This window comes from Mixophyes fleayi, chromosome 10 (assembly GCF_038048845.1).
Source record: "Mixophyes fleayi isolate aMixFle1 chromosome 10, aMixFle1.hap1, whole genome shotgun sequence".
NCBI lineage: Eukaryota > Metazoa > Chordata > Amphibia > Anura > Limnodynastidae > Mixophyes > Mixophyes fleayi.
The window spans coordinates 60,233,393-60,249,231 of NC_134411.1; the positions used below are offsets into that span (position 1 = coordinate 60,233,393).

Sequence of the window (15,839 nt, forward strand, 5' to 3'; positions counted from 1 at the left end):
CTAGCTTGAGTCAAGTGATTTCCTTAATAAGACTTTTGAAAAAGCAGCTTGAGAAACTGAAGGAGGAGATTAAACAAAGCAATTACGCTAAGTATGTCTGACTTGTAGATCAAGTACTTTATTCACTTTGCCAGGATCCAAGAGTTATCAAAATCATGAAATCAGATCACTACATTTTTGGAGATTGTGCTTGATCACCGGTTTAAGATTTATGTCTTCTCTTTGTTTTCAACTGACCTAGATCTGAAGACATGCAAGGAGCTCCTGGTGAGCAAAATGATAGCTCAAGTGCATCTCCTCCTTCAGTTTCCCACTCAACTGCTGCTAGAAAAAAAGACATAGCTTTCCCAAGAGACCCAGGAATGATGCAGATGACTCAGCAAAACATTTTGACATTTGGTCTTGTGTACTGTAAAAGAACTGACCAGAATTAGTGACACCTCTGCTATAACTCCACCTGATCCTACTATCAACATCCGAATGCTGGAGAATTATTTTGAATTTTTTTGAATGGTATAAAGACAACAGTTTTATTAACAAAGAACAATGCTGCTTGCAGAAGTAATGTAAGCATGGATGTCTAAATAGACATGTATATGTATTACCTTCCACTTTGCTGCGGTTTCATCAGTATTGCACAAAGTGTTTGTAAACTGCACTTTACGTCAAAGGTACCTAACTATATTATAATTTTTTGTGAATTGGGGCTGATTTGAAGCTCGGTAATGAACTTGCTTTTTGCTGTGAATTACAATGGGTCTTTTTAGTGCATTGTCTGGCACCCTGGATAGGTCTGGGTCTGATAAAAGCACGCACCCGGGTGGGCTGGGGGGCAGTGCTCGTCGCCATGTATTAGCTGTAGAATTACCACAGTTATCCAAGGAATGGGTGGAGCGATCAAATGAACCATAACTGACTCCATGATTCAAGGACAATTCCATCTTGCACCACTTTTCTTCACTGACACTGCTGTGTGACAATGTTTCCTACATGTGCTAGGGACTGCCGTGTGTTTTTAGTCATTACTCTGTCGCTTGGCATCCAGCCAGGTCAATGTAGTCTTTGTTGGTTTGAAAGTGTATAAAATAATATTGTGACCTGTGAGATGGTCCAAATTGACTGCAAATTACTTGAAATTAGTGTTATTGAGGTTAATTATAATAATGTAGGGGGGAGGGGGAAGCAAAAATATGTGAGCTTAGCGAAAAAATAGGGATTTTAGAAATAAAATCATGATCTAAAACCAAAACATGCAATGGCGGTTTTGCCAAAACCAAAACCAGAACACAGGGGTCAGTGAATATCTCTACTGATAACTCCTATGCAGAACTTTAGGCCCGGATTGTTTTTCACCATAAGCAGCCACCTTTCCCGGAAACCACACTGCTTACTGGTACTCGGATGCCAGTTGGACTTGATTCCAGTAGTGTATAGTTCTTAATAGCCGTGAGTGAGGTAAAGTCAGGGAAACTCGCAGCTATGGAACAACACATAGACAAAACAAGATAAACAGGACATAAGAGAGGTTGGTCAAATGCAAGCCAGGTTAGAGGGCAGGAGAGTTACACATGGTCAATAAACAGGCAGAGAGTTCAAGGGCAGACAGAAATCCAAAAGCAAGGTCCAGTAGATAAAGCCAAGGTCCAACACACTGAATCCAGTAGCAGAATGGACTGCCTATGCCACCCTGTCTGCTGTTGCTGGGAAATGGCTGGGCTTACTTTGCCACCGTTCCCTTTCGCTATCCCAAATACGCCCTCTTGCCACAGTAGGAGGGGCTTACAAATGCTGCCACCACTGGACTCCTATACCAGCATCTAGTACCGGGTTTTTACTGGGTAACGGACGCTGCGAGTGTACCCCATTACTGGTGTACCTGGGCTGGTACTCCTGACCTCTTACTATGGATTAGGGTTGCTGGGGATAGATCCCCCCTGGCCTATCACACTGACCAGGACTGCAGGGTAGCAGGCAGAGCGGAGGTACCGGAAAAGCTTGGTCCGACCTACGAAACAGCAGGGAACGGATTAGATTTTGGGTCTAATCTGTAGGTCACAGGATTTTCAGCATGGAAAATATTTTCAAGCAGGTCTTTGAAGCAAGTGATTTTTATTTGCAGTCACATTGATTGGAGGTACCAGTACTAAAGTCAGATGAAATCAGAAGAACAACTTTTAATACGAAACAGTGCTGTTTTTATACACATTTGAAAACAGCCTCACTGGGTAAGCCAGCCCCCTTGAGGTCCAAGTTATTTTTAGAGTCAGGATGCAATTTGTTTATCCAAAAATGGATTTACATGCAATTCAAAGTTAACAATATTTACACTTATCTGTGATATCCTATAACTTGCTGTGATTTCCTGCATCACATGCTGTTTACAATGTTCAGAAAGGTTTGAACACTCTGGACAAAAAGGCCACACAGTAACAACCCCCTGCTGGGCCTTTGGCCAGAGCAGGCATTTGACACTTCATCAAAAAACTTCAGAATCAGACTTCCCACATATGCCTCACTGGAGATTTCCTCTAGCAACCTTACAAACTCAAACAATGACACTTTCCATGCAAAACACATCCTAATGTAACACGATAAGTGCATTTCAAATTATACATTGGTGGCTGCATCTCTGATTGAAATACATTTGAACAATAAATTATTTCCACATGATCCAGCCACAAATAGTTATTTATCAATGATCTAGTCACACAATCTATATAGGATAAAGATACAGGAACTAGCCTAGGTAAACCTAACACCAATGGCAATGAGCGTATTTATGTAAGTCCTGGCCAATCAGCTGCTGGGAAATTATGTGAGCATAGTGTGTTGACTGCTCAGCTACTAGGTAGTGAGCAGTTATGAGTCTTGCAAGAGCTGATAAATCAGCTGCAATGTAGTACCCACATTAGCAGCTCAGGAAGCAGGGTGAGTATGGTTGCTCAGCAACAGAAACACAACAACTCTCACATTCATCAGAATCTGGAATGGATTTTATAAACAGAGCAGCGAAAACATAACAAATATATATATGCTCCATTAAATGTATCCCTGCCTTTTCCACCTGCATACCTCTGATGAAGCCATTTCACGCGTCAGGTGAATATTATTACATGTGGATTTACATCTTGCTACATCTTTGTCACCAATTGCATCTCTATATAGTGTTTTCTACTCATCAAATAAACAAAAAGCACCAGCGACAGCACACTACCTCAGTTACAACTACAAAGATGAACCTGTTTATTCTACTGGAACCCTTTTACAGGTCCACCTGTTTCCCTGCTTGGACACTGTTAGATAATATAGGTCTAGAAGTCTTTTTGAGTAACCAGCTTAGAAGCATTTTGATTTACTTAGAGATTACATAAATAAGAATATAAGCGTGTGTTAGGAGTCATATGCTTGTTTGAAAAACATGATAGTTAGGTAAAATAGTCATGAGACAGCTCACATGTGGCCTTATCAGTTAAAGTTATTTGTAGTAAAGATGAGATCAGCTAGTCTCTAAATGGCATATATACTTTACCATTTGAAAAAAAGATCAGCTCTGACTCCTGATACCATCTACCATGTTGTATTAAGAACTCATGCTTATTCATTTCTATGCTGTTTACTGTGAGATGACATCTGCCTAACTTCCAGAATAAAGTTGACTGGAATTCAAGTTCGTCCTTGGAAAATATTCTGTTCACCTGAAACATATGAAGTCTTTCAATGGTGACCTGGCAGAGGAGGTAAAGTATGCCATCAAAGTGTCTAAACAGGGCATGAATCAAAACATTCTTTAAAGCAGGATTCTCACTTTGTTTTCTATAGATAAAAGTTATTTTAGCCTATACATTGTGTAACACAATGTAACACTATATATTCATTTTACAGTGAGGCTTTGCTATGGTGCCGATAACATGGAAAAACATTTTTTTTCTCCACTTACAATGAAGAAGCCCCACACTTCAAGATTTCTTGTATAACTGTAGTCTATCTGATGTACTTATAACACAAAAAGTTTCTTCTTTGTAGCTGCCCACAACCTTCTGATATAATTAAAAGACACCTGTTAGGATTAGAAACCCTGTCTAGTATAAAGCCACAAAACAGGGGACTTTGCGGCTGGAGATCCTAGATAAGGGGAAGAAAAGAATGGCGAAGGACCGGAAAGGAAGAGTTCAGTAACAGTTGCTACAATGATGGGAAGTTGAATACTCAAACCAACAGAATTCCAGCAGGGACATCTGATCAAGGTTTGCAAAGAGGCGACTGGGACAAGCTAAAGTAGACCACCCTTGACAATGTGGGATGAGTGCACATTGCTACAACACTTCCTGCTTATTGGCAGGTCGAATCATTGGTATGAGTATAAGGGTTATACTTGTCAACTGATTGCTATAGTTAGGAATTCTCTAGAATGACAGTTGCCAGAAAATACCCAGGAGTTTCTGTATATGTAAATACAGGGACTATTGATTGTTATGCAAGGGAGCAGAGCAGGGAGATTGTTAACCAGGAAGGGTTTATTTGTAAAGAACTCTTGTCTAAACATTTTCTAGGAATTAACTGTGCAGGGTAGAATCTAAAAATTGCCTGAGGGAATTGTCAGAGATCATTAGAAATCAGGCAACAAGGTGTAGCAGTGTATTGGCGTTATATCCGCCTATAACAAATGCCTGGTGTGATTGTATAACATGGTTTATAAATATGCAAGATGACTCTGTAAATCGTAAAGTGTTTGTGGAACTGAAAAATGCAAGTACAGTTTCTCAAGAACATATAAAACGTTTCCTTCAAAATAAGTAATTTTGTGAGAAAAGGTGTGTGTGACCAGGAAAGGGAAGGACAGGAAAGAAAGAGGGGGATGCAGGAGAGCAGAAGGAAAGGGTAGAGCAGGCATTTGGAAGAAAAAAAATTCAAACAACATCTGAACAGGAATACTTCAAGCGGTATGCCAGGCAAAGACCAACAATATGACGTCATGTACCTGACACAGGTCCCAGCCTGGAGGATACAGAGGCAGCTTAGAGTCTAAACCGCTGGTGAGTTCACAGCTCCCAGAACATGGGGCGGGGCATGGGTAGATAAGGAGCTTTGGCTCTCCCTAAAGTACAAATGGGCCCAAACACGATCAAGCTTGCATGATTGTCATAGAGGTTAATAGGCGATGCTTTCCATACTTGCAACGTGCCAGACATAGTTCCCAAGTGGATTGTACATTTTAGTGATATTGTACAACCTCTAAATAAGAAAGTGTATGCCACAGGAATTGGCATACAAGTAAGAGAAACAGGAAGACAATTGAATGTTTATCAAAAGTACACAAGTGCTGATAATTTATATTCACAATTCTTTAATGTGTGTGCAAGGTGGTGTACAGATTTATAAAAGTCCTTGAGCAAATTAGCTGACACGCTTGAGAATAATGAGATAAAAAGGCTAGCAAGTGACTGATGAAATGCTGCAGGCATTTTCAATGTGGAAAGATACTTTAGATGATAATACTGGAAAGAGGTCTCAAATTAAATCCCAGAACACTTCAGTTAATAAACGGGTGAGGGATAGTCTCCATAGCAAGAAAGTTGCAGTTATACATAAATCCCTACTACTATTGGTGGATTAAGTAAATTCTTAGGACTGGTTAATGTCTATAGAGATTTTATTGAAAGTTATGATGAAAGAGAAAAACATAAGATGTCTGGTGTGATCTTAAGAAACAATGATCAAAGACTCCTGTTGCCTGTGATAATAATACCTGCACCCATGCCTGACAAGTAGTCTCTCCTGCAGAGACAATACTGTGCAAAAGCTTTAAGTAGGTGTGGAAGAAAATGCTGCAAAGTAAGAATGCTTTCAAAAATAGAAGTGTTAGTAGTTTAGTACCTTTAAACACCTGAACCAATAACCTGCAAAATTTCCATCCTACCTTATGTTGTTTCAATAGAAATGGCAACAGCATAAGCATTCCACCATCATGCACAATCCACCAGACATCAATATTTCCTTCAAGGTAACGCTCATGGTTGCTTGCATAGAAAGACACATTTTTAGGGACCATAAGTGCCAAATGAGCTGCAGTTGTGCACCGTACAGTCTCTGCAAAAGGAAACAGTGATGTTAAAAAATGACCTTTGTTCTCAGACAAAATTAGGCAAAATAATTCAAGGTGACCGAAATAAAGCTAGAATAAGGCTCACCAATAAAGGTTTTCCATGATCGAGGATCTTCACTTTGCCTCCAGCCATAAGGCCATCCCAGCATTACAGTGTTATGCTTCATCCCTCCAAGCCCACATGACTGGATCAGATGTGAAATTCCTTCTCTGACTTTACTAGCAACAATAATCTGGCAGAATCCTTTTACTTTCTCTATTTCCATCATGTTTTTAATAGTCTGAAATAATTAGAAAACATATCAAATATCAATATTAGCACTTTATAACTTAAAAGTACTGATATATTAAGCAGTGCTGTACATTGAGGGGATCATGACACAAATAAATGACATACAGACATATGAAACAGAAGGTAAAGATGCCTGTGCCCAAATGAGCTTACCATTGAAGAGATGTGAGGAACACTGGACACATTAGGTAGTGGTAAAATAATTGTAGCAGAGGACTCTGTGTGTGGCTATTGTAAGGCAGCAGCATTATCAGCTAACAATAATAAGGCAGTCAGTGGCATTGCTGTACAGCTATGAGGAGAGACAACAGATGCCTGAGACATGAAGCATGAACCAGTCACTGTAGAAATCTAAAAACAGTAAGCCTTTGTTAACAATAACTGTTCTTCGCTATTTATTCCAAATTAGAGAGGGTGGGATGTACTTGCAGTTGGGGTGCGGATGAGCAGGAGTGATTGGTTCTTATGCACATATACCTATCTGGTTTTGGTGGGGCTGTAAGAGGAACAAAATGGCTAGGGGAAGGAGCACAATAGCTTAAACAATTTTGCCATTTTTTTAATTGTACTAAATCCAACCTATCTAGTCATATGTAAGTCATATTTTTGTAGAACTACAAGTAATGAAATTAGATATAGTACATTGATCTCATTTTTATATAGTACACTATATTCAAAGTAAAAAAATATATATATATAAACGTTAACCTCTTCCTCCCTAATGAAGTGGTTCACTTGATCTGATTACTACACTACTCATATGACTCCAGCCTCACCCTCTGGGTCCATTTAGGATTCAGATTACCTTTTCTTGACCACCCTTGACAAGGGCCTTTTGTGTACCCCACCTGAGTTCCTACACATACCACTTTCAGATTGCCGCCCCTGCAATATCCTGGGATTTTAAAGCCGCGTTTTTGCAAAGTCACAGAGCATCTCAGCTCAGAGACCCCGTTCACACTGCACCTTGGACCCGGGAATTTCCCGGGTCGACCCCGTTCATACTGAACACGGTCTGCCCTGGCAATAATTGTCAGTCATCCCAAGAGAAGCTTTGATTGGCTGAAAAATTGTAAGGTAATTAAAGGGGACTGCTATTTTTACACACAACAATGAGGCCAAAGTGGGTGGTATCTGTTCACAGCATTGCCTTAATTATGGCCGATGAGTCACTATTGTGTACCCCGGAGTTATAACGCAATTGATCAGGAATGGTTAATTGCGTTATTTTGCAGTTCCATACAGCAAATGAGAGCTTGATGCAGCTGCTAATACTGTGCTTCCTTGCACAGTGTCATTTGAGCAGGAGAAAGGAGCAATTTATGGCACAGAGGGAGAATACCAACATCTTTATTTGCGCAGGAGGAGAGCTTTTGTCATGTCCAGCATTTCCTCCATATTGAGATTCAGGACGGCAAGTAACCGAACAATGTCTGCCAGAGAACGTACTCACAGGGCAGCTTTCTGTTCTACTGTGGAAGCTTTTGAGGACCAGCAGTGGATGGCACACTTCCGTATGTCACGTGGGACATTTCAGTATGTGCTGGACCTTTTCACCCCAGCACTTTCTAGACAGACCACTAACTTCAGAAACAAGTAGGGGACTAGCAATTGTTTTGTGGTGGTATGTTACCCCTAGAGAGAATACCGCACAATCTCCTGCTTGTTTGGAGTGGGGATATCCACAGTCAGCACTCTAGTGCATGAAAGCACCAAGGCATTGCTGGAAGGCCTTTACCATCGCTTCAGCTCCTTACCTCAAGGGCACTGACTAGAGGACACCATCATTGGATTCCTGCAACGTGGATATCCACATAGACGGGACACACATCCCAACCATTGGGACAACGTCACGCCCGACATTCATTGCAAACAGAGCGGGGGAAAGGTGAAAAGGGTACAGCAGGGTAAGTAGTCATCAAAGCAGGTTCTTGAAGCAAAAGACAGTTTATTAGCTCAAGTAGTCCTAACAAGGACAGTTCACACTCCAGTCTGTGGTACTAGCAATCTTTCCAGAAGTATAGATGGTACAAGAATGATACATTTCATTGTACAATGGCTCTCTTTTTATACAGTATTGGACACAGCCTCACAGGGTAAGCCAGCCCGCTGAGTCCGAGTTATTTTTAGTATCAGGATCAAATATGTGTTTCTCCAAACATAGATTTAAATGCAATTCATACTTAACAAAATTTACACTTATCTGTGATATTCTAAACTTGCTGTGATTTCCTGCATCCTGTTTTAGACACAGAGGAAATCTAACAACAAGTCTAATTAAACCTTCCTGTGCCTTCAGGTGTGTTGGACACTCACATATCAAAAGGTCTAATTAATATGAGATTAAAAAGATAAGGTCCTTTCTTCAGACAGTTGCAGAATACACATTTCCTCCCCTGGCATATGCCTCAGAAATAAATACATTTCCTCTCCTCTATTGATAACTTGGAAATTCACAAAGAAAATTTACAAAACCCCAAACAAGTAATACATAACACATCCCAATGTAACACAATAAGTGCATTTGCAATTATACATTAGTGTCTGCACCTCTGATTGAAATACATTTCTACAATAAATTATTTCTACATGATCCAGCCACAAATAAGTTATTTAAAAGTGATCCAGCCACAATAATTTTTTGCCTACCTTTGATAAATCGTACAGTATGCCTACTCCCCTGAACCAGAAACTAGCACAGTACCTGTATTCATGACCAAGTATCCTCATCAACAACTACAATTGCTATTCCTCTGCCTTACATACAAAGTTTACCCCACAAATTTTGGATTGTTAACTTGGTTTGCAGGACCAACTTTACATTCAGTTTCATGCCACTGTATGACATGTGTATCATTATGCCCTATTGAGAGCATACATTACATTTTTATGCTTTAAAAAAAAATAATAGTAATGCAGTAATTCTCCGTAAAATAATGTGGTTGCCAATATTATTATTAATTGCCGTTCTAAATAAAATAAAAAATACACTGACACAGACTCCAAAGGCACAGCTCAAGAATACATTCGGTATAGATACCTGTTCAGCAGCTTGCACTTCCCCATAGCTGTCCAAGAAGTTTCCCTGTATGGCAGTACCAATAATGGTTAACCCCTTCCCAGCTTTAAGCTGAGAGGCAAAAGTAAGAAGTCGTGGGTACTTAACATGTAAATCCTCATCCAGTTTCAGGAGAACAAGCAATTGTGGTCTGGAAGGTAACAAAATAAGTAACCAGCATATAGGCAACAAGTGAAATTCTACTTAGTAAGGCTAACAAAGTTTCAGGCAAAACTTGTGACTTGCAGAGTAAGAACCTGTAACCTTATTAATATCTGGAGAAAAATGTACAAGACTGTACAGAATTTGCAACTAGTCTCTATAACAGTGTGTTCACTAGTCTAACTACTGTATGGAAAAGTTCCGTCAGTCTAGGGTGCAGCTGTCTGGCCCCATGGATACTGGCAGACCAGGCACCCTTAAAGTCCCTCTCACAGCCAAGAACACCCCCCTCACCCTACCACTATTGCTGACCCAGCTGCAAAGTTCAGTGCAGGACAACACTGCAGTAGCACTCATATGACTATGTCACTGAGTGCAGGGCTGCATGTGTCATAGACAGTGTCATGAGGTGAGGAGGGAATGAGGTATGACAGATGCCAAAGACTAAGAGGAAAATGTGTCAACGTGCAATTCTGACAAATCGCCAAAATTTGTCGATATTGCTGACCAGATTTAAAACCGCAATGTGATTAAAGGCAAAATTTGCTTTTAATTAAATTTCCATTTTAATATCCAGCTGGCAATATCACTGAACATCGGCGATTTGACGGAATTGCACATTGATACAATTAACCCTAAGAGTAAGTGTAAAGAAGAAGGTTCCCAACTAGAGTAGTGATGTGAAGCTCCTGTGAAACCAATGTAAGAAAATTGTGGTGTAAATTGCACTTTTATACAAATCAATTGTTTGATTTCTACATTGTTACCAGTTACTTTATGTGTTATGCTTTGATATTAAAATGTTTATAACCTGTTATACTAGGAAGAGTATTTAAAATGTATATCTGACAGCTTATTAGGCAACATAAAGTGTAAAATGTGCTCAGCATTATGGCAAACATTACAAGTCTATAGTCATTTCTGACCAATAATCACAACACAGGATAGTGTCCTTATGGTAATTTCAGTCTTCTTAACCAAGTATGTGTACTTTATATACTTGTCCCTAACTATAGACCAAAGATTAAATAAAGTGTTTGTGACTCTATGTAAGTTTCTTCCCTAGTCATACTTTTGTATACCCATCTCCTGCTACTAGGCATTGATAGGATTATAACTTATGGTAAAGACTGAGAGGGGCACTGGGAGTATATTAAGGTAGTATGGGGCAAAGACAAAAATAATTACCTTCGCTACTTTCTGTGAAGGTGATATTAAGTTAACTTGCAAAGCTGGTCATTTACTAAAAAGTTTTATAATAAGCACAGTATTGTACATTTATCTCTAAATGTTTCAATTAGTTCAGTGGCCGTACTTGGTTAAATAAAACATTTATTATCTTAAATAAGAATACTTATGTCATATTCAATGAGATTAAAGTTCACTATACCTCACGTCATTTAATATATACAATAATGTAGTATGTACACATTTCAGAAATAGAACAGAAGAAAAAGGATAAAAAGGCTTGAACGTCTTACCTCCAATTCTTTGTGTGCGGTGGTCCTTCTTCCAGTCTCAGCAAAGCATATCTAGCTGCACTGAGAGAGAGTCCTCTAATTCCATCTCCCCATTCTTTCTCTGCTCTGTCAGTTTATAAGTTAAGTACATAAACAGGTAAATACATTATCAGTACATCACAACACATGATATTGATACATTTATGACCAGAAAATTAATAGCATTTTAAAAATAAATTCTCAGGTTTAGTCAAACCAAATTAAAATATGGTGCTTTTATTAGAGCTAGCAATACAAGAGTATGACATAGAAAACATGTATTATTTTTGTCAATAAACCATCTTTACCATTTAGGGATATATAGAAGAAGGCATAAACAATGCTACAAAACACTTACCCTTGGTATTCTATGTACTTATAGATCATTCCAGCAATCATTATAGCCACAAGGGCATAATACCAAGAAGAAATAAACATCAGAGCCAAGCATATACTCATGCCCAGGAAGGAAAGAGCCCTATCAGTGCATAAAAGATGTAATAAAATACTATTTAGCAATGCAACATGACAACAAGCTTTGAATGCAGTTGTATAAATATGAAACAAAAACTACAGAAAAGTATAAATTATTATTCATTTTGTACATGAGATAATTCTCTAATGTAAATTATATAGAAATAAGGCACAGAGTTCTCACCAGTGATAATATTTAAATCTTGGTCTCCAGTTTGGTGTTCTCAGCAAAGTTTGTACAGCGCATGCCAAGTTAACAAATAAATAACACATCAAGAAGAACCTATAAAATACCAAAAAACAAACATTTTTAGATAAGGCTTACTTTTTACGCAAGCTATTTTAATTAAAAGATCATGGTTTAAAAAAAATAAAGATTTACCGATGTTTATGAAATTTAAAATGACTGCACTTAAAATAAATGTAATTACGTACATGAACATTTGTCTAATATATTGGCAAGACTACCAGTCATTTAATACTGGTAACATATTATAGAGGTTATTTAGACCCTTACACATATCACCTGACTTGCACCTGACTTGCATGCACAGCCTTCCTCCAGGAAGCGCACTTTAAACAAGGGTCAGCCCCTCGGTTGCACAGCCACTAATATTTGCATTCATTCACAAGTAACAACTCCGAGAATAAGTCTTTGGGAGTGGCAATCCTCTTGTCTAGACATTTGCCTGTCCAAAACATAGTTACGCATAATGTGTAAGAGGATAGGTGTTTGGTGGTGACTTGCACAATCTCCACTCAAATGTATACTTTTGTGAATGTATATGGTCCAAATTCTAATCAACCTGTTTTTTTAGATACACTCTTGGATAAGGTGGACCAGTTTAAGAAAGGCATTTTCATAATGGGCGGCAATTTCAACTGGGTTCTCCACCCCACAATGGATACCTCCTCGGGGACCGCTAGATTTTCCGGTAAGCTGTATCGTAGGGTGAGATGCACCATGCACGAACACCAGCTGGTCGACATATGGCGTTTTAAACATCCCGCGGACAGAGACTACACATTCTTTTCACACCCACATAACACTTACTCGAGACTGGACTACTTTTTCCTCCCACATAACCATTTGCCTTTGATCATAGACGTCTCCATAGGTCAGGTTACTTGGTCAGACCATGCCCCAGTATACTTTACGCTTTCTACTCACAGGTCAGGTCACCGGCCTTTCACTTGGAGGCTAAACAAACTTTTGATTCAGGAAGCTCATAACAAATTACTGATTGAGACAGCCCTAACTGAGTATATTCAAACTAATGACACCCCTGACATCTCTAAAATCTCACTGTGGGAGGCTCAAAAATGTGTAATCTGAGGCAAACTCATCCAAATGGGAACGATTAGGAAGAGGGAGAAGATAGCATACAGGGACTCCCTTTTGGAGAAAATGAAGTCTCTTGAAACAAGATATAAATTCTCTCCGGAATCCACTGTTATGGCTGAATTGACAGATGCTAGAAGGGCTCTGAACCAATTAATGTCAGACAAAATCATATTTGACCTTAACAAATGGCGAAACAAATTTTATCAATGGGGGGACAAATGGGGTAAACTTTTAGCTTGCGCTCTGCGTACCCAGAGGGCCCAACTCTATATACCTCAAATTAAATCGGAAACAGGGACCCTGTCGATCCACACGTCTGATATCGCCGCGGCATTTCATGCTTATTATACTAAACTCTATAACCTTTCCAGCACCTCTTACGCAGATATGCGGTACGCTAAACAGACCCGTATAGCAGATTATCTCCAACGGATTGATTTCCCTATCTTAGATGCGGAATCCGTACAATTATTAGAAGAACCCTTTACAATTGAGGAACTTGAAGAGGCGATAAAGACGACGCCTTCGGGGAAAAGCCCGGGACCCAATGGTTTTACTACCTCGTACTACAATACCTTTAAAATGCAGCTAGCCCCCCTCATGCTTCAGGACTTCAATTCAGTCTCGGCTCATGCACATTTTTCCCCTCAAGCTTTAGCTGCACATATCACTGTCTTGCCAAAAGAAGGGAAAGACCCAGCACTGTGTTCCAGTTATAGGCCCATCTCTTTACTCAACGGGGACATTAAGCTGTACGCTAAGTTGATAGCTAATAGGTTGAAACCATATCTGCCTCAAATCATCCATTCGGATCAGGTATGGTTTGTCCCGGGAAGAGAGGCGCGAGACAACACTACAAAACTAATCAACTTAGTGCAGTATGCAACTGCCACCAACATACCAACAATTTTTTTATCCACGGACGCTGAAAATGCGTTTGATAGAGTGGATTGGGATTTTATGCAAGGGGTCCTCAGCCACTTGGGTCTGGGTTCACTGAGTTTGGCCCGGATTGCCGCTCTGTATTCTCAGCTGACGGCTAGGGTTAAGGTCAATGGAGACATGTCAGAGCCCATTGTCATATCAAATGGTACTAGACAGGGCTGTCCCCTGTGCCCACTGATCTTTATTCTATGCATGGAAGCTTTGGCTCGCTCCATTCGGGCATAACCCTGACATTTCCGGTTTACAAATAGAGGACAAAAGCTTCAAGCTTGCCCTCTTCGCAGATGACCTCCTGGCCATTCTCACTAACCCTGTAATTTCAATCCCTAATTTATTATTGGAATTTCAAACTTTTGGAGAACTCTCCAGCTTTAAAATTAACTATTCAAAATCTGTGACCCTTAATATCTGAGCTAGTAGTTGAAGGCCTGAAGCCATCTTTCCAGTCTACATGGCATCCCACACGACTAAAATATTTGGGGGGATTTATTAATAGAGACAATTCGAAGAAAATTTCTTACCAAACACCAATACCATTTGCAACGACCTAAAAAATTGGCTCCCGAAAGGCTTTTCCCCGATAGGCAGAGTCAATGTGGTGGAAAGGAACATACTGCCACGGATTCTCTACCTACTTCACACACTGCCTATACACATCCCAACCTCATGGTGCAAGACATTACATAAAGCTGTTCGGGACTTTGTTTGGGGAGGTAGGCGACCCCGCTTTAGACACGATATATTACATATGCGTAAGCATGCTGGAGGTCTACAACTCCCGCACTTTGCCACATACTACAACGCTGTTATGTTAAATTGCGTGTTGGACTGGACGAGACAGTGCCCGGACAAACAAAGGGTTCGGATAGAGAGCTACATCTCCAGTAAACCACTTCAATACATACCCTGGTTGTCGTCACTCCCTAGAATTGTCCACCCAACTGTTACCCCAACTTTGACTAGATGGTCCAAATTACGCTCAGTCCCACATATCTCCTCCCGACATTCACCTTTGACAACCCAGATTTTCCTCCAGGCCTTATAAAACGGACCTTTAGACATTGAACGGAGGCGGGACTTCACCATGTAGGCCAGCTGGTGGGCGTCTCTGGGGCTTTACCTTTCGCCGATCTTCAGTCCAAATGGGATCTCCCGGACGCGGAGATATGGAGGCATTTACAGCTCCGACATTTTCTGGGCTCCTCGGGGATTCGTGAGTCTGCGGCACGACTGCTTACTAAATTCGAATCCCTATGTACCACAGCACTGTATCCTAGACATACACTATCTCTTAATTATAGTATCCTTATTGAATACTCCTTCAATAAACGACTCACCTTTATACAAGATTGGGAGTACGAATTGGAATGCTCAATAACAGAGCAGGATTGGAGTGATATTTTTTTACGCACACAGTCTAGCTCGGTTAGTGTTCGAATAATTGAAACCCAGTAGAAAGTTTTGACCAGATGGTACCCGTGTTCCAGCCTGTTAGCCAAGATGTTTCCAGGGCAGTCAAACCTATGTTGGCGATGCCAGCTGGCGCCGGGTACCCCATTACACATATGGTGGGATTGCAAAGCACTTAGGCCCTTCTGGGATGCAGGTCTTCTTCTCGTCAAAGCCATAGTGGGTATTGAGTTATCCAATTGCCCTAAATTCTGGTTACTAAACGACAACAAAATGTCTATCTCGCAGTATAAAAAATCAACAGATAAAAATCTCTGTAATGCGGAAAAGGCCGTGATCCCGGTCCATTGGAGATCGTCAAATGCCCCTACCATTAAAGAATGGTTTGCCCATTTGGAGTTTTACAGGACAATGGACAATGTGCTTTACTCCTCAATGGATAAATATAGAGAATATTGTCTAATATTTTATCCAATATTTTGCATATATATTTTCATATATTGGTTTTATATATAATTCATTTTTAAATGGTCTACGAGTGCTTTCATTAT

General features: G+C 40.0%; 1 protein-coding gene across 2 annotated transcripts in view; it reads right to left on the minus strand.

Moving 5' to 3' along the window:
• Nucleotides 1-15,839, minus strand: part of SLC12A4 (solute carrier family 12 member 4) — a 1,264,335-nt gene that overhangs the window by 46,982 nt on the left and 1,201,514 nt on the right. For both annotated transcript variants that reach the window (XM_075188833.1, XM_075188832.1), the window contains 6 exons: nt 11,773-11,871; nt 11,473-11,592; nt 11,097-11,201; nt 9,436-9,604; nt 6,189-6,384; nt 5,918-6,087 (listed from right to left, as the gene is read on the minus strand). In XM_075188833.1, the coding sequence (XP_075044934.1) occupies nt 5,918-6,087; nt 6,189-6,384; nt 9,436-9,604; nt 11,097-11,201; nt 11,473-11,592; nt 11,773-11,871 (859 nt within the window). The remainder of the gene's footprint in view (nt 1-5,917; nt 6,088-6,188; nt 6,385-9,435; nt 9,605-11,096; nt 11,202-11,472; nt 11,593-11,772; nt 11,872-15,839) is intronic.